Raw genomic sequence first — 11,694 nt, 5'->3', positions numbered from 1 at the left:
TCGCCGTCCCAACAGGGCGATAGCGCGGTCTCAAAAAAGGTGGTCGTTGCAGAGCCCGTGGGGACGGGTGGGATGGGGGAGAGCGGGGGGGGAATCTTGTGGTGCAGGTGACCCGGGAGCTGGTCAGGAGGAGCTGCGTGCCGAAACGGCCGAGTACGATGCGGTGACGGGCGGCAAACCGAGAACTAAGGGTACCACCTGGTCGTGGTAGCTTCCTACCTAGCAGCAGAAGCAAACGTTGCGGCTGGCGGACGCGGGGTGCGGGTCCAGGGTCCCGAGGAATGCAAGAACGGACGGATCCGTCAGGATGAACCTATATAATAATCTACGAACTCACCGGCAGCGCGGGTTGATTGCATTCGGTTGTCTCAGACATCGACGGCTCACCGCACAGACAATCCTGGCTCGTAACATGCTCGCCGCGAATACCGCTCCCTCGCCCGTGTGCGCACATTGGGTAACCCGCAATTATTTTTGAAAGTGGGCTTTCAAGAAGCGGTCGGATTTTCAAAGCTTCCCCATCTGTGCCCATTTCCCACGGCGGCTGGGGCAGGGGCTGCCGTCACATTGGGCTGCCCCTCTTTTAGGTTCCTTCCAAACTCCCACGGATCCGGTCAAACTCATCAGGCATGCAAAGTCGGGCATGCGCGGGGCCCAGCCTGAGTTCCAAGGCATTACTACCTAGGTAGGTAGCGAGGTACTCTCACTGCTATGCCATTATCTGCATAGGCGGTCTCCAAAAGCGGCATCTTATCGCAACCCGAATCTTCAGTCTCAACTTCGAGTTACCATGAGAGGGTGATGGACCCCTAGCGCTATTTCTGGCAGAAAAGCGCCATTGACGTCACCGCTCCGGGCAAAGCTGCAGCCAATCCGAGCTCCGGTTACACCACGCCGGGCGCCTCCGTGTTGGCGACAAGCCACCCTGCGCGGTTCACGTGGAAACCGACACTTGAACCGAAATACATGCAGATTACAAACGATGTCTCGCGAATAAACAACGACACTCAGAGCACATCATCTCATTTCTCCCTCGATATTGTATTATATTCTATCGCCCGGCATCGGTCTTTCTGCCGGGCCAGTGGCTGAAAATTCCTCTAGTATCTAAGGTGTCTAGCCTTGGCTGGCAATGTTCCACGAGAACCTAGGTTGTAGCCCTCGGTTCTAATGAACCGTCCCGCAAATCCCGCTCTCCTCTTTTTTAAAATTCCAAACGCACGCTGCGGCGAAAAGAAAGTGTCATGCAAGTGTAACGAGAAAGGTTAGTTCCCGCCCATTATGCATGCGGCCCGAAGCCTCGGCTTATAAGCGCCTAGCTTCCACGACAAACCGCGGCGGTTAAGCCTTGGGCCGGGAAGGGACGCCGCCCGCGTTGTAGAAGGTCTGGGCGAGCCGGCGCTCAGTGTTCTGGCGCGAGTTGACAAAGTCGGGGTAGTTGAGCGTCAGCTCAACGGCGCCGCTGACAATGTTGTCGACCGCCTCCACACCGAGCATGAACGAGTGGTCCTGGTTTCCGACCTCGTACCTCCAGCTGCCGAAGCGGCCACGGGACCAGATGTCCATGTCCTGAAGCTTGGGAAGGAGCTGCTTGAGGACACCCTCACGCTCAAGCGACGGCGTCGGGTAGCCGTGGTCGAACTTGCGGTGGTAGGTCGACACGATCTCATCCTCGGGCTTGATCATCTCGGTGTTGATGAGCCCCTGGATGCAGTCCTTCAGCAGGTTCTCCTCGTCGACTGGCTTCATGGTCGACTGCGAAACCTCGAGCATGATCGACCAGTACGGGCCTTCCTTGGCCTCGCTGGTCTTGGCCTTGCTACCGTCGGCGTTGTACAGCGTCGGCAGCTTGGCATCGGCCTGCGGCTGGTTGTATGGCGAGTAGTTGGAGAAAATGGTGGCGCGGTAGAAGGGGCAGTTGTCCTCAGGGAAGTAGAGCTGGTACACATGTTAGCGATTCATGTCGAAAGAATGGCCTTTCCTGTCTTACCCAGCACTTGTCGCCAATGCGCTCCGGGCGCTCGCCGCGGATGCCAACACCAATAACGTGGGTCGACGAGTAGAAGAGGCCCTTGGACAGAGTAACCAGCTCCTGGTTGCCCATCTTCTCAACCAGAGCGTCCACAGCCATCGTGTTGATGAGCTTGCCGTAGCCGATAGTGGTGCCGTCCTTCAATGTGACTGTCTTCTTCTGAGCGTCCACCTTGGTGACCTCGCCCTTCTGGCCGTACACCTTCTTCTCCTTGGGAAGTGTGTCCGACACAGCGATCCAGATACCGCCGGTTCCGTCCCTTGCGGGGAAGCGGAAGGTGGAGTTGGGACCCCAGTTGCCGGCAACCTTGTTGAGGATGACATTCTGGGTGACCAACTTGAGGTTGGGAGCGGCAACACGCTCACCGAGCCACTCGCATTGCATCTGTAAAATTATGTGAGCATACGATCAGCCGGGAATCAAACGAGCATCCGTACCTTAGTCGTAGGCACGGCCCAGACCTTGTAGTTGTACGGCCGCATGAAGACATCGGCGACACCCTCACCACACGTCCGGAGAATCCACTCGTCGAAGTCCTTGGGCTTCGTAGTAGCGACCCGGGAGGCCATGGAAGCGTCAATGAGCCCGTCGATGCACTTGACCTGGTCCTCCTTAGGCAGCATCGAGATGTTGTTCTGGAAGGGGTAAGGAACCCAGAGGTTCTTGTACCGGACGTACGAGATGCGCTGGTGGGTGTACCAGTCATCGTCCTTGGGCAGGGCCTCGTTGATGCAGTCGTCAAAGTACTTGTAGTGCGAGAAGATAACGTGACCGCCGACATCGTAAAGCTGTGAGGATGCTCCCGTTAGCAATAGAACTTGCGATGGCCGACAAGCCGAGACTTACGAATCCCTCAGGGGTGACATCAGTGGACGCAAGACCACCGGCCTTCTCGTTGGAGTCGATGATCATCCAAGACGGGCCATTCTAAATCACCAAGTTAGCAAACCTCGCCGGTAGCGCCAGAGCGGAGGGGCGGTGAGCTCACAATGTGGTCGAGACGCTTGGCTGCGCCCAAGCCAGTCGGGCCGGCACCGATGACGAGAACGTCGACCTGGCTGTGAAATCTCCGTTAGTAACCTCGTCTCCAAGTCACACCAGCACACCATTTGCTCCTGTGGAAACGTACATGTCCGCCATTTTGGGAGAGAAGTGAAGATCTCGGGCAAGTGCGGGGCAGGGCACTTTTGCAGGAGTCGCAACGGGGTCGCAACGAGTGCTGTTGGCAGAAACAGTAAAAATCTAATAGGCAGATTTATAACGCTGGGAACGAGCTGTGGTGTTGAGAGCGGGACGGTTGGAAACGCGGGACACAAACGCGGGGGTTCTTTCTGGTGGTGGTGGTTATGAAGGCGGGCAGCGAGCTCTTGGACCCTGGCTGTTGACTTTGGGCTCGTTGCCGGGATGGCCAGACCGCTATCAGGCCCCAGAAAAAAAGGGGCGAGGGAGGGGTTGATGGAGGGGCTAAGATTGTCCCAATCTCGAAACGGTTGGTCTGGTGGGGGGCCAATTGCACGATGCAGCGAAGCGGCACTGGGGAACCAGGGCATGGGCCGCTCGAGCCCCATGTCTCTTGTCGTCTCGAATCTTTCAAGGAAATTCTGCGATGTCATCCTCCCGCAACCCGATTGCCTCACCTCAGACACTGCATTTTTTATTTTTTATTTTATTTTTTTGGTTGGGCGCACAAAAGCTAGAAAGCCACCACTCTGTTTGTCTGCATGCGCGGTCGGCACCCGACGCTAACCCCGGTTTCGCCTGCATGTGCACGACACCCGACAGTCCGTACGCGCAATGTCGTACCGGATGCCATATTCTCCATCTTCCGCCATCCTGTGTTTTAACGTCGCTACCTTCCTGTGTATGTCCAGCCACCGCAGCATTTGGTTTAATTACCGGCCACAGTTGCAACCCGCAAAAGTTCGAGCAAAGGCCGCGAATCGGGGCATCCGATTCTCAATCAGGTAATCGCCCAATGTCTCCAGTGCCGGCGACAGGGAAAAGGCAACACAACCCACCACCAGCAAAGCGAGCTCAGCTGGGAAGTCCGCTCTCAAAATGACAGCGATTGTCGTGCCGCACCACTGAGACCGGGGTTGCAGGGGACGTGGCAAGTGAGCCTTGTTTCGAGTTGGTGCGAGCCGCTAATCAACTCCACATTGCTTGACTGCGTCTCGTTTCACCACCTCGATCGCCAGGGTGGCACACCGAGCCCTTTGGACGATCACCAGAACGAAGGTGCATCGCCGCCAACGAGACTCGAGCGATCAGCCTCGGGGCCCGGAAGAAGGCGTAAATAAAAGGGGACTTGCTGGAGCAAGATCGTCCGAAGTTTTTTGTCCAGCGCGATAACATACCTGGTGGAAGACTTGGGGATGAAGGTGACGTACGAAGTACCTTCCAGTTACCCCACTGATCCAGCCATGTTCCACGACCCTCGACAAGCATAGGTTGCACCAACGGGCGCGACCATGTGTCCCCGTCTGGACATGTGGAAGAACCAACGATGATTGGGACCGGCGAGGAGGAAGATGGCGTTGGTTGAAGGAATATTCTTTGTGTTCCCCTTTCGTTTCGACGCATCCTAGGATCTGCCCGTGGGATCGATGTGGCCCGGCCCAGAGTGCCCATACGACTTGCAGTTCACCCCTCATGCGTTTGTGGATAGATGCACTTTCTGAACCTAAAGAAGAGTAAGAGAAACGGGAGAGAAAAATAGCATCCAGTGGTCTAAAATTGATAGAGACATTCCGCCTTTTCCTTGCCTCCTTGCTTTCGGTTTGGCGATATCTCAGGGCGTCGAGTCCAAGTTCAGGTGGCAATGAACAAAAACCTCGATGAATAAACAACGTGGCCGCTATGACGACGATTCAGGTGCCTGGTTCCCAAAGGCCCGCCCGCGCTGGTCTTTGTGGCTGTGTCGGTTACAGACAGTCGCGGACGACGGAGAGCGGAGGCACCCAAGGGAGACCTGACCTCGCATGCTCGGGAAAATCCAGAGTTAATCGACTCAGGAGTGGTCCAAGTCGAGTATCTCGGGGAAGCCCTCACGGCCGGTCTCAAACAAGCCTGGTCTAACCCGGGAAAGCCTATTCTTTTTGGCTTCCAAACATGGATGCCAAGTTGGTGTGCTTCATACCTCCATAATCACTCTATTCCGTAACTACCTTACCACCTTACCTCACATGTCGGGTTCACAAGGCGGCGGAAAATCTCATGGGTTTGCCCAACCATGGGAATCTCATCATTGGCTCTGTTACAGCGGATATGAGCGATCGCCATGCGCTTCTGCCAGAACTCCCGTCGTGCACGAATCAAGATGCGCCCGGTCCTTCTTGTCCCGTCCGCTCCCGCCGGTCCGAAATGTGTTGTCGAAGGCGGGGATGCGGTGTAGATCACAAACAGACTGAAGGAGAAGGAGGAGGCGCCGGTCAAAAAACTCAGCTGTACAGCCCGATTACCTAACCGAAGTCTCCCGCCGAAATTGTTCGAGGGATGGTCCCGTCTGAGCTACCTGCAAACAAGGAGACCTTTTGTCGGTCGGTTGTTAAACTCACCTTTTGACACAGAGGAGGACTTGCAGGGGGCCATCGCGAGCGTGCTGGTTGCGAGCAAAGTTAGCAAGCGTTTGAGTTCCACAGCCACAGCATGTGGGCGGCGGGAGGTTGCTGATTTGATGCACGACAGACCCCCAGCGCAATCTCACCCCAATCTTGTTTTGCAGATATCGGCTCGCATCTCCCTTGTCCGCCGCGATACACCTGGGATGTTGCTGATGTATCCGTGGTCGACACCGTTGCACCAGCTTGCTGATCTTTTAATCCATCTTTGATGTTATCATGCCCGCCCTTGCCAAGCGAACTGATCCCCACGAAAGCCAATATGAGGAGTGTCTTACTTAGAGAAGCCGAGTTGCCTGTTTGAGCCAGCTGGTATTCGGTGGCAGTGTAAATCACGGACCGCATCAATGCCTGCTTCGGTGTGATGAGAACCCGGAAGTTTTCTGTGCATTGTGCCAATCGACGGCCGTTGACGAATTTTTGACCAGCAGCCTTGGCTCCTCAGTCCCTTGCTCGTTGAAGACGCTGGCGCCGTTGCTGAATGCTGTGGGCGTGTGGCTCGGGCTTGGTGGAAAACTACCGCCAATCTAGGCTGTCCCCAGCACCAATCTCCCAAAACCATATCTGATTGGCGGTGGGGAGAGCACGCAACATCGCCGCCCGCGCCCCACTCATGAACCAAGGCCGGCCTGGCTTCCGTTCCGAGGGTGTGCCCCCTGCAACACCCGCTGCCCCTGAAAAAAGTCAAGTCCCAGGCTGGCCGCCCCGTTCCAGAAGCAGCCCGCGACATCGCAGTCTGCAAGACAACGACCCAATTAATGGCAGAGGTCCCCACGCTCCATCTTCATCTCTCGTCGCCTTCGCCGAATTTCTTCGACAACTAACCACCTCCCATCCGGTCCGTCGCAGCTGGCTTGACCATCCATTCGTTTTAACCTTCCTGTCCCACGTCACCGCCTGCGTGCGCCTCCAACACTCCTCGCCGTGCTTGTCGTCTTTCCGAGACCTACTTCGTGCGCCTTACCATTCGACATCGCTGCCGGCTTCAGCAACTGTAATTGAACTCATTATACGGACGAGCACCCGCAACGTCGCAGCCCCCGGATCTCAAAATGGGAGTCGAAGATAAGACACGCGCTTCGGGCGACCAGCCCCGGGAGCAGAGCGACGCCGTTCTCCCCACCGTCAACCCCGAGGTCGAGAAGTCGCAGCCTCCCAAGGCATCGCTCCATCCCGCATTATACGTGACGTGAGTAACAAACCGACCTGAAATGGTCGGCGGGCACGCACCCCGCGATTGAGCAGACGGCTGACACCCTCGGCTTGCAGTGTCTGGATCTCCCTCAGTTCATCCGTCATCCTCTTCAACAAATGGATTCTCTCAACGCTTGGCTTTGGTAAGAACACCACAGAACTGGAAGATGGGAGACCGAAAGTCGCAAAATGCTGAGACTTGACAGCCTACCCGGTCCTCCTGACCACGTTCCATCTTGCGTTTGCGACCATCATGACACAACTTCTCGCGCGGTACACGACGCTGCTCGACGGCCGGAAGACGGTCAAGATGACGGGCCGCGTCTACCTCCGCGCCATCGTCCCGATCGGTTTCTTCTTCAGCTTGAGCTTGATCTGCGGCAACCTCACCTATCTCTACCTCAGCGTCGCCTTCATCCAGATGCTCAAGGTGAGTGCCACTTACTACCTTGACAGAGCATGAAGGACCTGGGCTAACTCGAAACAGGCTACCACCCCCGTTGCTGTGCTCCTGTCTAGCTGGGCGCTCGGCGTCTCGCAGCCGAACCTCAAGGTCTTCCTGAATGTCTCTATCATCGTCGTTGGTGTCGTCATCGCCTCGATCGGAGAGATCAAGTTTGTTTGGATCGGCTTCATCTACCAGATTGCCGGCATCATCTTTGAGGCGCTCCGTCTCACCATGGTCCAGCGGCTCCTCAGCTCCGCTGAGTTCAAGATGGATCCCCTGGTCTCGCTGTACTACTTCGCCCCGGTGTGCGCTGCCATGAACTTCGTGGTTGCCCTCTTCTGGGAAGTGCCGAAGGTCAGCATGGCCGAGGTCTACGACGTCGGCCTCTTCACCTTCTTCCTGAACGGCATGTGCGCCTTCCTGCTGAACGTCTCGGTCGTGTTCCTGGTAAGCATCCCATCTTCCTGGTGTTGTAAGGAACAAGTCTTTTTAACCATTTTGCGACAGATCGGCAAGACCTCGTCCCTCGTCCTCACCCTCTGCGGTGTGCTCAAGGACGTCCTCCTTGTCCTCGCCTCCATGATGATCTGGGGCACCCAGGTCACCGGGCTCCAGTTCTTCGGCTACAGCATCGCGCTCGGCGGCATGGTCTACTACAAGCTTGGTTACGAGGCGATCAAGGGCTATGCGGGCGAGGCCGGCCGGCAGTGGGCCGAGTTCGGCAACAGCCGCCCCGTGCTCCGCCGCATCGCCATCATCGCCCTTGTTCTCATGACTGTCTTTGTCGTCCTCGGCGGGCTTGCCCCGTCGTACGATGCCACCGTCTACCTGGATGAGGCCAAGAACAAGATGGGTCTGTCCAAGTTTTAAGCTGTGTGCGGAGAAGTAAGAGACAAAAGGCAGAAGGGAGACAAGGCGCGGTTACGAGGAATTCCGCTTTGGCATATTCATTTAATTTCCCCTTTTCCCACCGTACGACGATTTAATGCACAAAAGGGAAAGGACGAAAGCTTCCTTTCGCCCCCAGCCTTTGGGATCGGGAAGTGGACTATGGATGCATGGGCGGGCAGGGGGACGGGAATTTCTAACTGATGACACGAACATGGCGGCGCCGGCGGTGGGATACTCGGCGAGTACATAATGCACACTACTATTGTTTTTTCTTCCATCACCACCATCTTTTGGTCCGGTTGTTATCTTCTTTTTTTCACCCCCATTGGTTTTTGCACTTTTGGTCCAGCCGAAGAAGGGAAACGGCGGGCTGTAGGCATCATAGAACGACGGACGGGAGAAGAGCGCACACGTAGGCGTGGAGGTGCCGGCGTCACGAACACGGGGTTTGCTTTGCTCGCATGGCATTTTGTGGGAGAGTTTGTTTTCGGCGTGGCTTTCGAGGCGAGCTTGAGGGGAAAATAGAATTGTAGATATAACATTCATAGACTCCAGTGCGCTGTGTCTTGTGGGCCCGAAGCAACCAGCGTCAATATCGAGAGTTTGTGTTGTATCTGTCCTCCTGGTTCGTGCGTTTTTAAGACACTTGGCTTGGTAAAGACCGGGAGGAGAATGGAAATGGGGCGTCTTCTGGTGTGACACTCTGCGAGGGCTAAATAAGTACGCTCAGGCTGATTACGAGACGCGGAGATAATCGTAACGAATACACGGAACGCAGTCACATTTCCCAGAGGCAGCTGTCACAAACGGAGCAGTTAAACACGTCGCCAAAGACATCGTTGCTCGTCCTACTCTGCTGGATTCCCATTAGGCCAGGACATCATCGGTTACTGAGTGCCACGCTCCCGCCCGCTCCGCCCCCCTGCCTGCCTTGCCCAGACCCGGCTTCCCATGCTGAACCGGCGGCACACGCGGGCTGGATATCTAGGAGGAACGACGTGAACGCCAGACGAGTGTGTCGTCAAAATGCCGTAAAAATTCAGCTAGTGAGCCTCAGATTTTATTCCGTGATGATTGCTGTGTACAGCCCGAATAACCCGTTCGCCCCGCCCAGCCAATTGTGAGGAAAAACCGATCAAAAGCCTGTGTCACATTGTCAGTACAACGTCTCCCTTGCGCAATGGTGCGCGGTAAGGAGTGAGGACATACGCAGAGGAGTGAAAAACCACCGGTTCTTGCCGCTCGTGTAGCGCTCCTCGAGCACCTTCTTGACGGTCTTCTTCGCCTCCTCGCGCTGGCTGACCTCCTTGAAGGTCTCGGCGTTGAGGACGGCCTTGAGGCCCTCGAGCTCGAGGGTGTAGCGGGTGGGCATCAGGTGGTTGTAGTTGATGACCTTGATGAAGGGCTTGACCTTGGAGCGCTTCTCCTGCCTCGTCTTGGACATGCGGCGCGTGATCTTGCTCGGGTACCGCTCGATGCCCGCAACCAGGGCGTGGCCGTAGGGGTGCGACTTGTTGCCGCTGTCGACGGGCTGGATGATGACGACCTGGAAAGCAGGAGTCAGCACTTTGTTCCGCGTTTCCATATTCTGCGCAATCAATCGCCTCCACTCGTGCTCCCTGCCGATGCCTTCACATTGTCCACCTCTTTTTCAACACTGCTCCTCTCACCCAGTGCGCCCCGTGCCCCATGCGACTCTCATCCCAGATACTCGGTGTTGCCAACAAAATAAACAGAGGTTCGTTGCGGATGGCGTACCTTCTTGCCGGCATAGCGACCCCGGGTAACGAGGCAGACCCTCGACGTCTTAAGGAACTTCATTTTGTCGGTTCTGTTGGGTGATCGCAGGGTCAGCAAGCCAGGAAAGCTAAAGCGATATACCCCTTGTGCAATCGGGCGCAGGTTGGGGTCACGACATACCTGTTGTTTCCTCGGGCCTTTCCTGAAGTCGACTGCGGGCACAGAGAGTGAGGGCTGATTCTTGGAGGTCGTTCCCCGAAATAATTTCCAGTTTGTGGGCTGCCAAAATTCAAGTGGGCAAACGACGCGGATTGGTCAGTACCGATGACTAACATTTGGACCGTGCACCCAGCCATTGCGTGCATGGACCAAGCAGCCCCCCAGCAGAGGTCGGCTCTCATGAGCCCCACTCAGCTGCCTCAACTCGACTCCAAGCGAAAGCCGGACCGATGGAGCAGTTGGCTTCAACGCTTCAACTCCAAAACTTTCTCAAGTCTGGCTGGATAATCGCCCGTATTTTTCATCCACACCTTCTTGTTCGAATCTGTCCAATTGGCGCGTTAGCCCCCGACAATGGCACCCCCAGTATACATCATCTCTCGGGTCGCGGATCCGATTTTCGCCGTGTTCATCGGCGTTTCGGCAGCTGCGCTGAGGATCAACCGTGAGGAGAAGGACAAAGGCAAGTCCACGCAGGAGATCGTTGAGACAGCCCGTCGGTACGTTTAGCTTTCCGTTAGTATTCCCTGGGGTGCTCTACTAAGACAAGTCCGCACAGTCGCCTCAGTTTCTTCAAGAGCTCATAATATATCTATTCTGCACGCTTTCTACGCAAATACGACAAACCGCTCGCACGAATACGCGCATGACAGACCTGAACGCCGCCCCAAATAGCTCGACCATTGATCACCCCGTTCATATGCACCGACGCCCCTATGCCAACCGAGCATCATGCCAAACCCGGCCCGTACTCCTTCTTCATCGCCTCCCGCACCATCTGCCCGCAAAGCTTCGCTGTCGGGTTCGTGCTTACGGCCAAGCCCTTTGCGATCTCATTCCCGTATCTACCGCCCATAGCGAAATCCCGCGACGCGTGCTCCTCGAACTCCAATTTCGACCAGCCAGCCTCTGGCCTGTCCGCGTGTACCGAAGCCGATTTCGATTCGAGTAGTTTGGACGTCATAAGATACAGGGCGGCGCGCTGGGTGTGGGCATTGGATAAGGCCCTCGCGGCCTGTGGAGATAGTCTGGAGTATGCAACCTTCGGGGTGAGAAGCGAGATGGCATGGTCGAGGTCACACAGCATCGTCTTGCCCGTCTCTAACCGCTCGGTGTCGTCGACCTCTTGAACTAGTGCCTGCGAACTTGCCGGCGCACCCGCAACAAGGATCAAGTCTCCGTACAGCCGCCTCAAGGCTTGTGCCCTGTTGTTGCGGGCGCTCGCATATTGCGGGTGATGCTGGATAAGCTGGCCGAGCTTGGAGACGCAATCGCGATACCCCCCGGCAATGTCGGTATTTGTCGCCCCACTGGACTTGTGCTGCGCCTGCTGCATCTCGAGCTTCTGGATGGACATGATGATATCGCGTTCTTGCTGGGCTACCTTCTGGTAATCATTGGGGTCGGAAATGTGCGGGTCCTTGGGAAGGGACGGATCGACTTGGACCAAGAGCGACGGATCGAATTCTGGATCCTTGATCTTCTCGAGAACATTAATGTCTCGCCGGCTGAGGTCAACGTACGCCATGGTGATGATGGTTTGCCGAATG

At 56.2% G+C, this 11,694-nt stretch overlaps 6 protein-coding genes across 6 annotated transcripts; 2 read left to right on the top strand and 4 right to left on the bottom strand.

Moving 5' to 3' along the window:
* Window positions 1-936: 936 nt before the first annotated feature.
* B0H64DRAFT_129633 (uncharacterized protein) lies at window positions 937-3,334 on the bottom strand. The gene is made up of 6 exons (XM_062798098.1): window positions 3,162-3,334; window positions 3,021-3,090; window positions 2,879-2,959; window positions 2,470-2,820; window positions 1,991-2,416; window positions 937-1,938 (listed from the first exon to the last, which is right to left on the bottom strand). The coding sequence occupies exons 1-6, from the start codon at window positions 3,170-3,172 to the stop codon at window positions 1,342-1,344; spliced, it is 1,536 nt and encodes a 511-aa protein (XP_062661187.1). The 5' UTR covers window positions 3,173-3,334; the 3' UTR covers window positions 937-1,341.
* Window positions 3,335-5,199: 1,865 nt separating this feature from the next.
* B0H64DRAFT_129623 (uncharacterized protein) lies at window positions 5,200-6,520 on the bottom strand. The gene is made up of 3 exons (XM_062798097.1): window positions 5,931-6,520; window positions 5,590-5,633; window positions 5,200-5,476 (listed from the first exon to the last, which is right to left on the bottom strand). Exons 1-3 carry the CDS (start codon window positions 6,380-6,382, stop codon window positions 5,289-5,291), a joined length of 684 nt encoding a protein of 227 aa, XP_062661186.1. The 5' UTR covers window positions 6,383-6,520; the 3' UTR covers window positions 5,200-5,288.
* Window positions 6,352-8,205, top strand: B0H64DRAFT_129547 (triose-phosphate transporter family-domain-containing protein). Its single transcript, XM_062798096.1, has 5 exons — window positions 6,352-6,841; window positions 6,922-6,989; window positions 7,053-7,276; window positions 7,334-7,741; window positions 7,802-8,205. Exons 1-5 carry the CDS (start codon window positions 6,705-6,707, stop codon window positions 8,162-8,164), a joined length of 1,200 nt encoding a protein of 399 aa, XP_062661185.1. The 5' UTR covers window positions 6,352-6,704; the 3' UTR covers window positions 8,165-8,205.
* A 664-nt stretch (window positions 8,206-8,869) lies between these two features.
* Window positions 8,870-10,192, bottom strand: B0H64DRAFT_392747 (ribosomal L27e protein family-domain-containing protein). Its single transcript, XM_062803582.1, has 4 exons — window positions 10,106-10,192; window positions 9,944-10,016; window positions 9,395-9,731; window positions 8,870-9,328 (listed from the first exon to the last, which is right to left on the bottom strand). Exons 2-4 carry the CDS (start codon window positions 10,004-10,006, stop codon window positions 9,321-9,323), a joined length of 408 nt encoding a protein of 135 aa, XP_062661184.1. The 5' UTR covers window positions 10,007-10,016; window positions 10,106-10,192; the 3' UTR covers window positions 8,870-9,320.
* A 306-nt stretch (window positions 10,193-10,498) lies between these two features.
* Window positions 10,499-10,731, top strand: B0H64DRAFT_441112 (uncharacterized protein; the record flags this gene model as incomplete). Its single annotated transcript, XM_062806545.1, has 2 exons — window positions 10,499-10,644; window positions 10,704-10,731. The coding sequence occupies 2 exons, from the start codon at window positions 10,499-10,501 to the stop codon at window positions 10,729-10,731; spliced, it is 174 nt and encodes a 57-aa protein (XP_062661183.1).
* Window positions 10,732-10,874: 143 nt separating this feature from the next.
* Window positions 10,875-11,672, bottom strand: B0H64DRAFT_416632 (uncharacterized protein; the record flags this gene model as incomplete). Its single annotated transcript, XM_062805180.1, has 1 exon — window positions 10,875-11,672. The coding sequence occupies one exon, from the start codon at window positions 11,670-11,672 to the stop codon at window positions 10,875-10,877; it is 798 nt and encodes a 265-aa protein (XP_062661182.1).
* Window positions 11,673-11,694: the final 22 nt, after the last annotated feature.

This window comes from Chaetomium fimeti, assembly GCF_033439085.1.
Source record: "Chaetomium fimeti strain CBS 168.71 chromosome Unknown B0H64scaffold_3, whole genome shotgun sequence".
Taxonomy (NCBI): Eukaryota; Fungi; Ascomycota; class Sordariomycetes; order Sordariales; family Chaetomiaceae; genus Chaetomium; species Chaetomium fimeti.
Note: the sequence above shows the minus strand (reverse complement) of the source record. Positions and strands in the feature narration are given on the sequence as shown.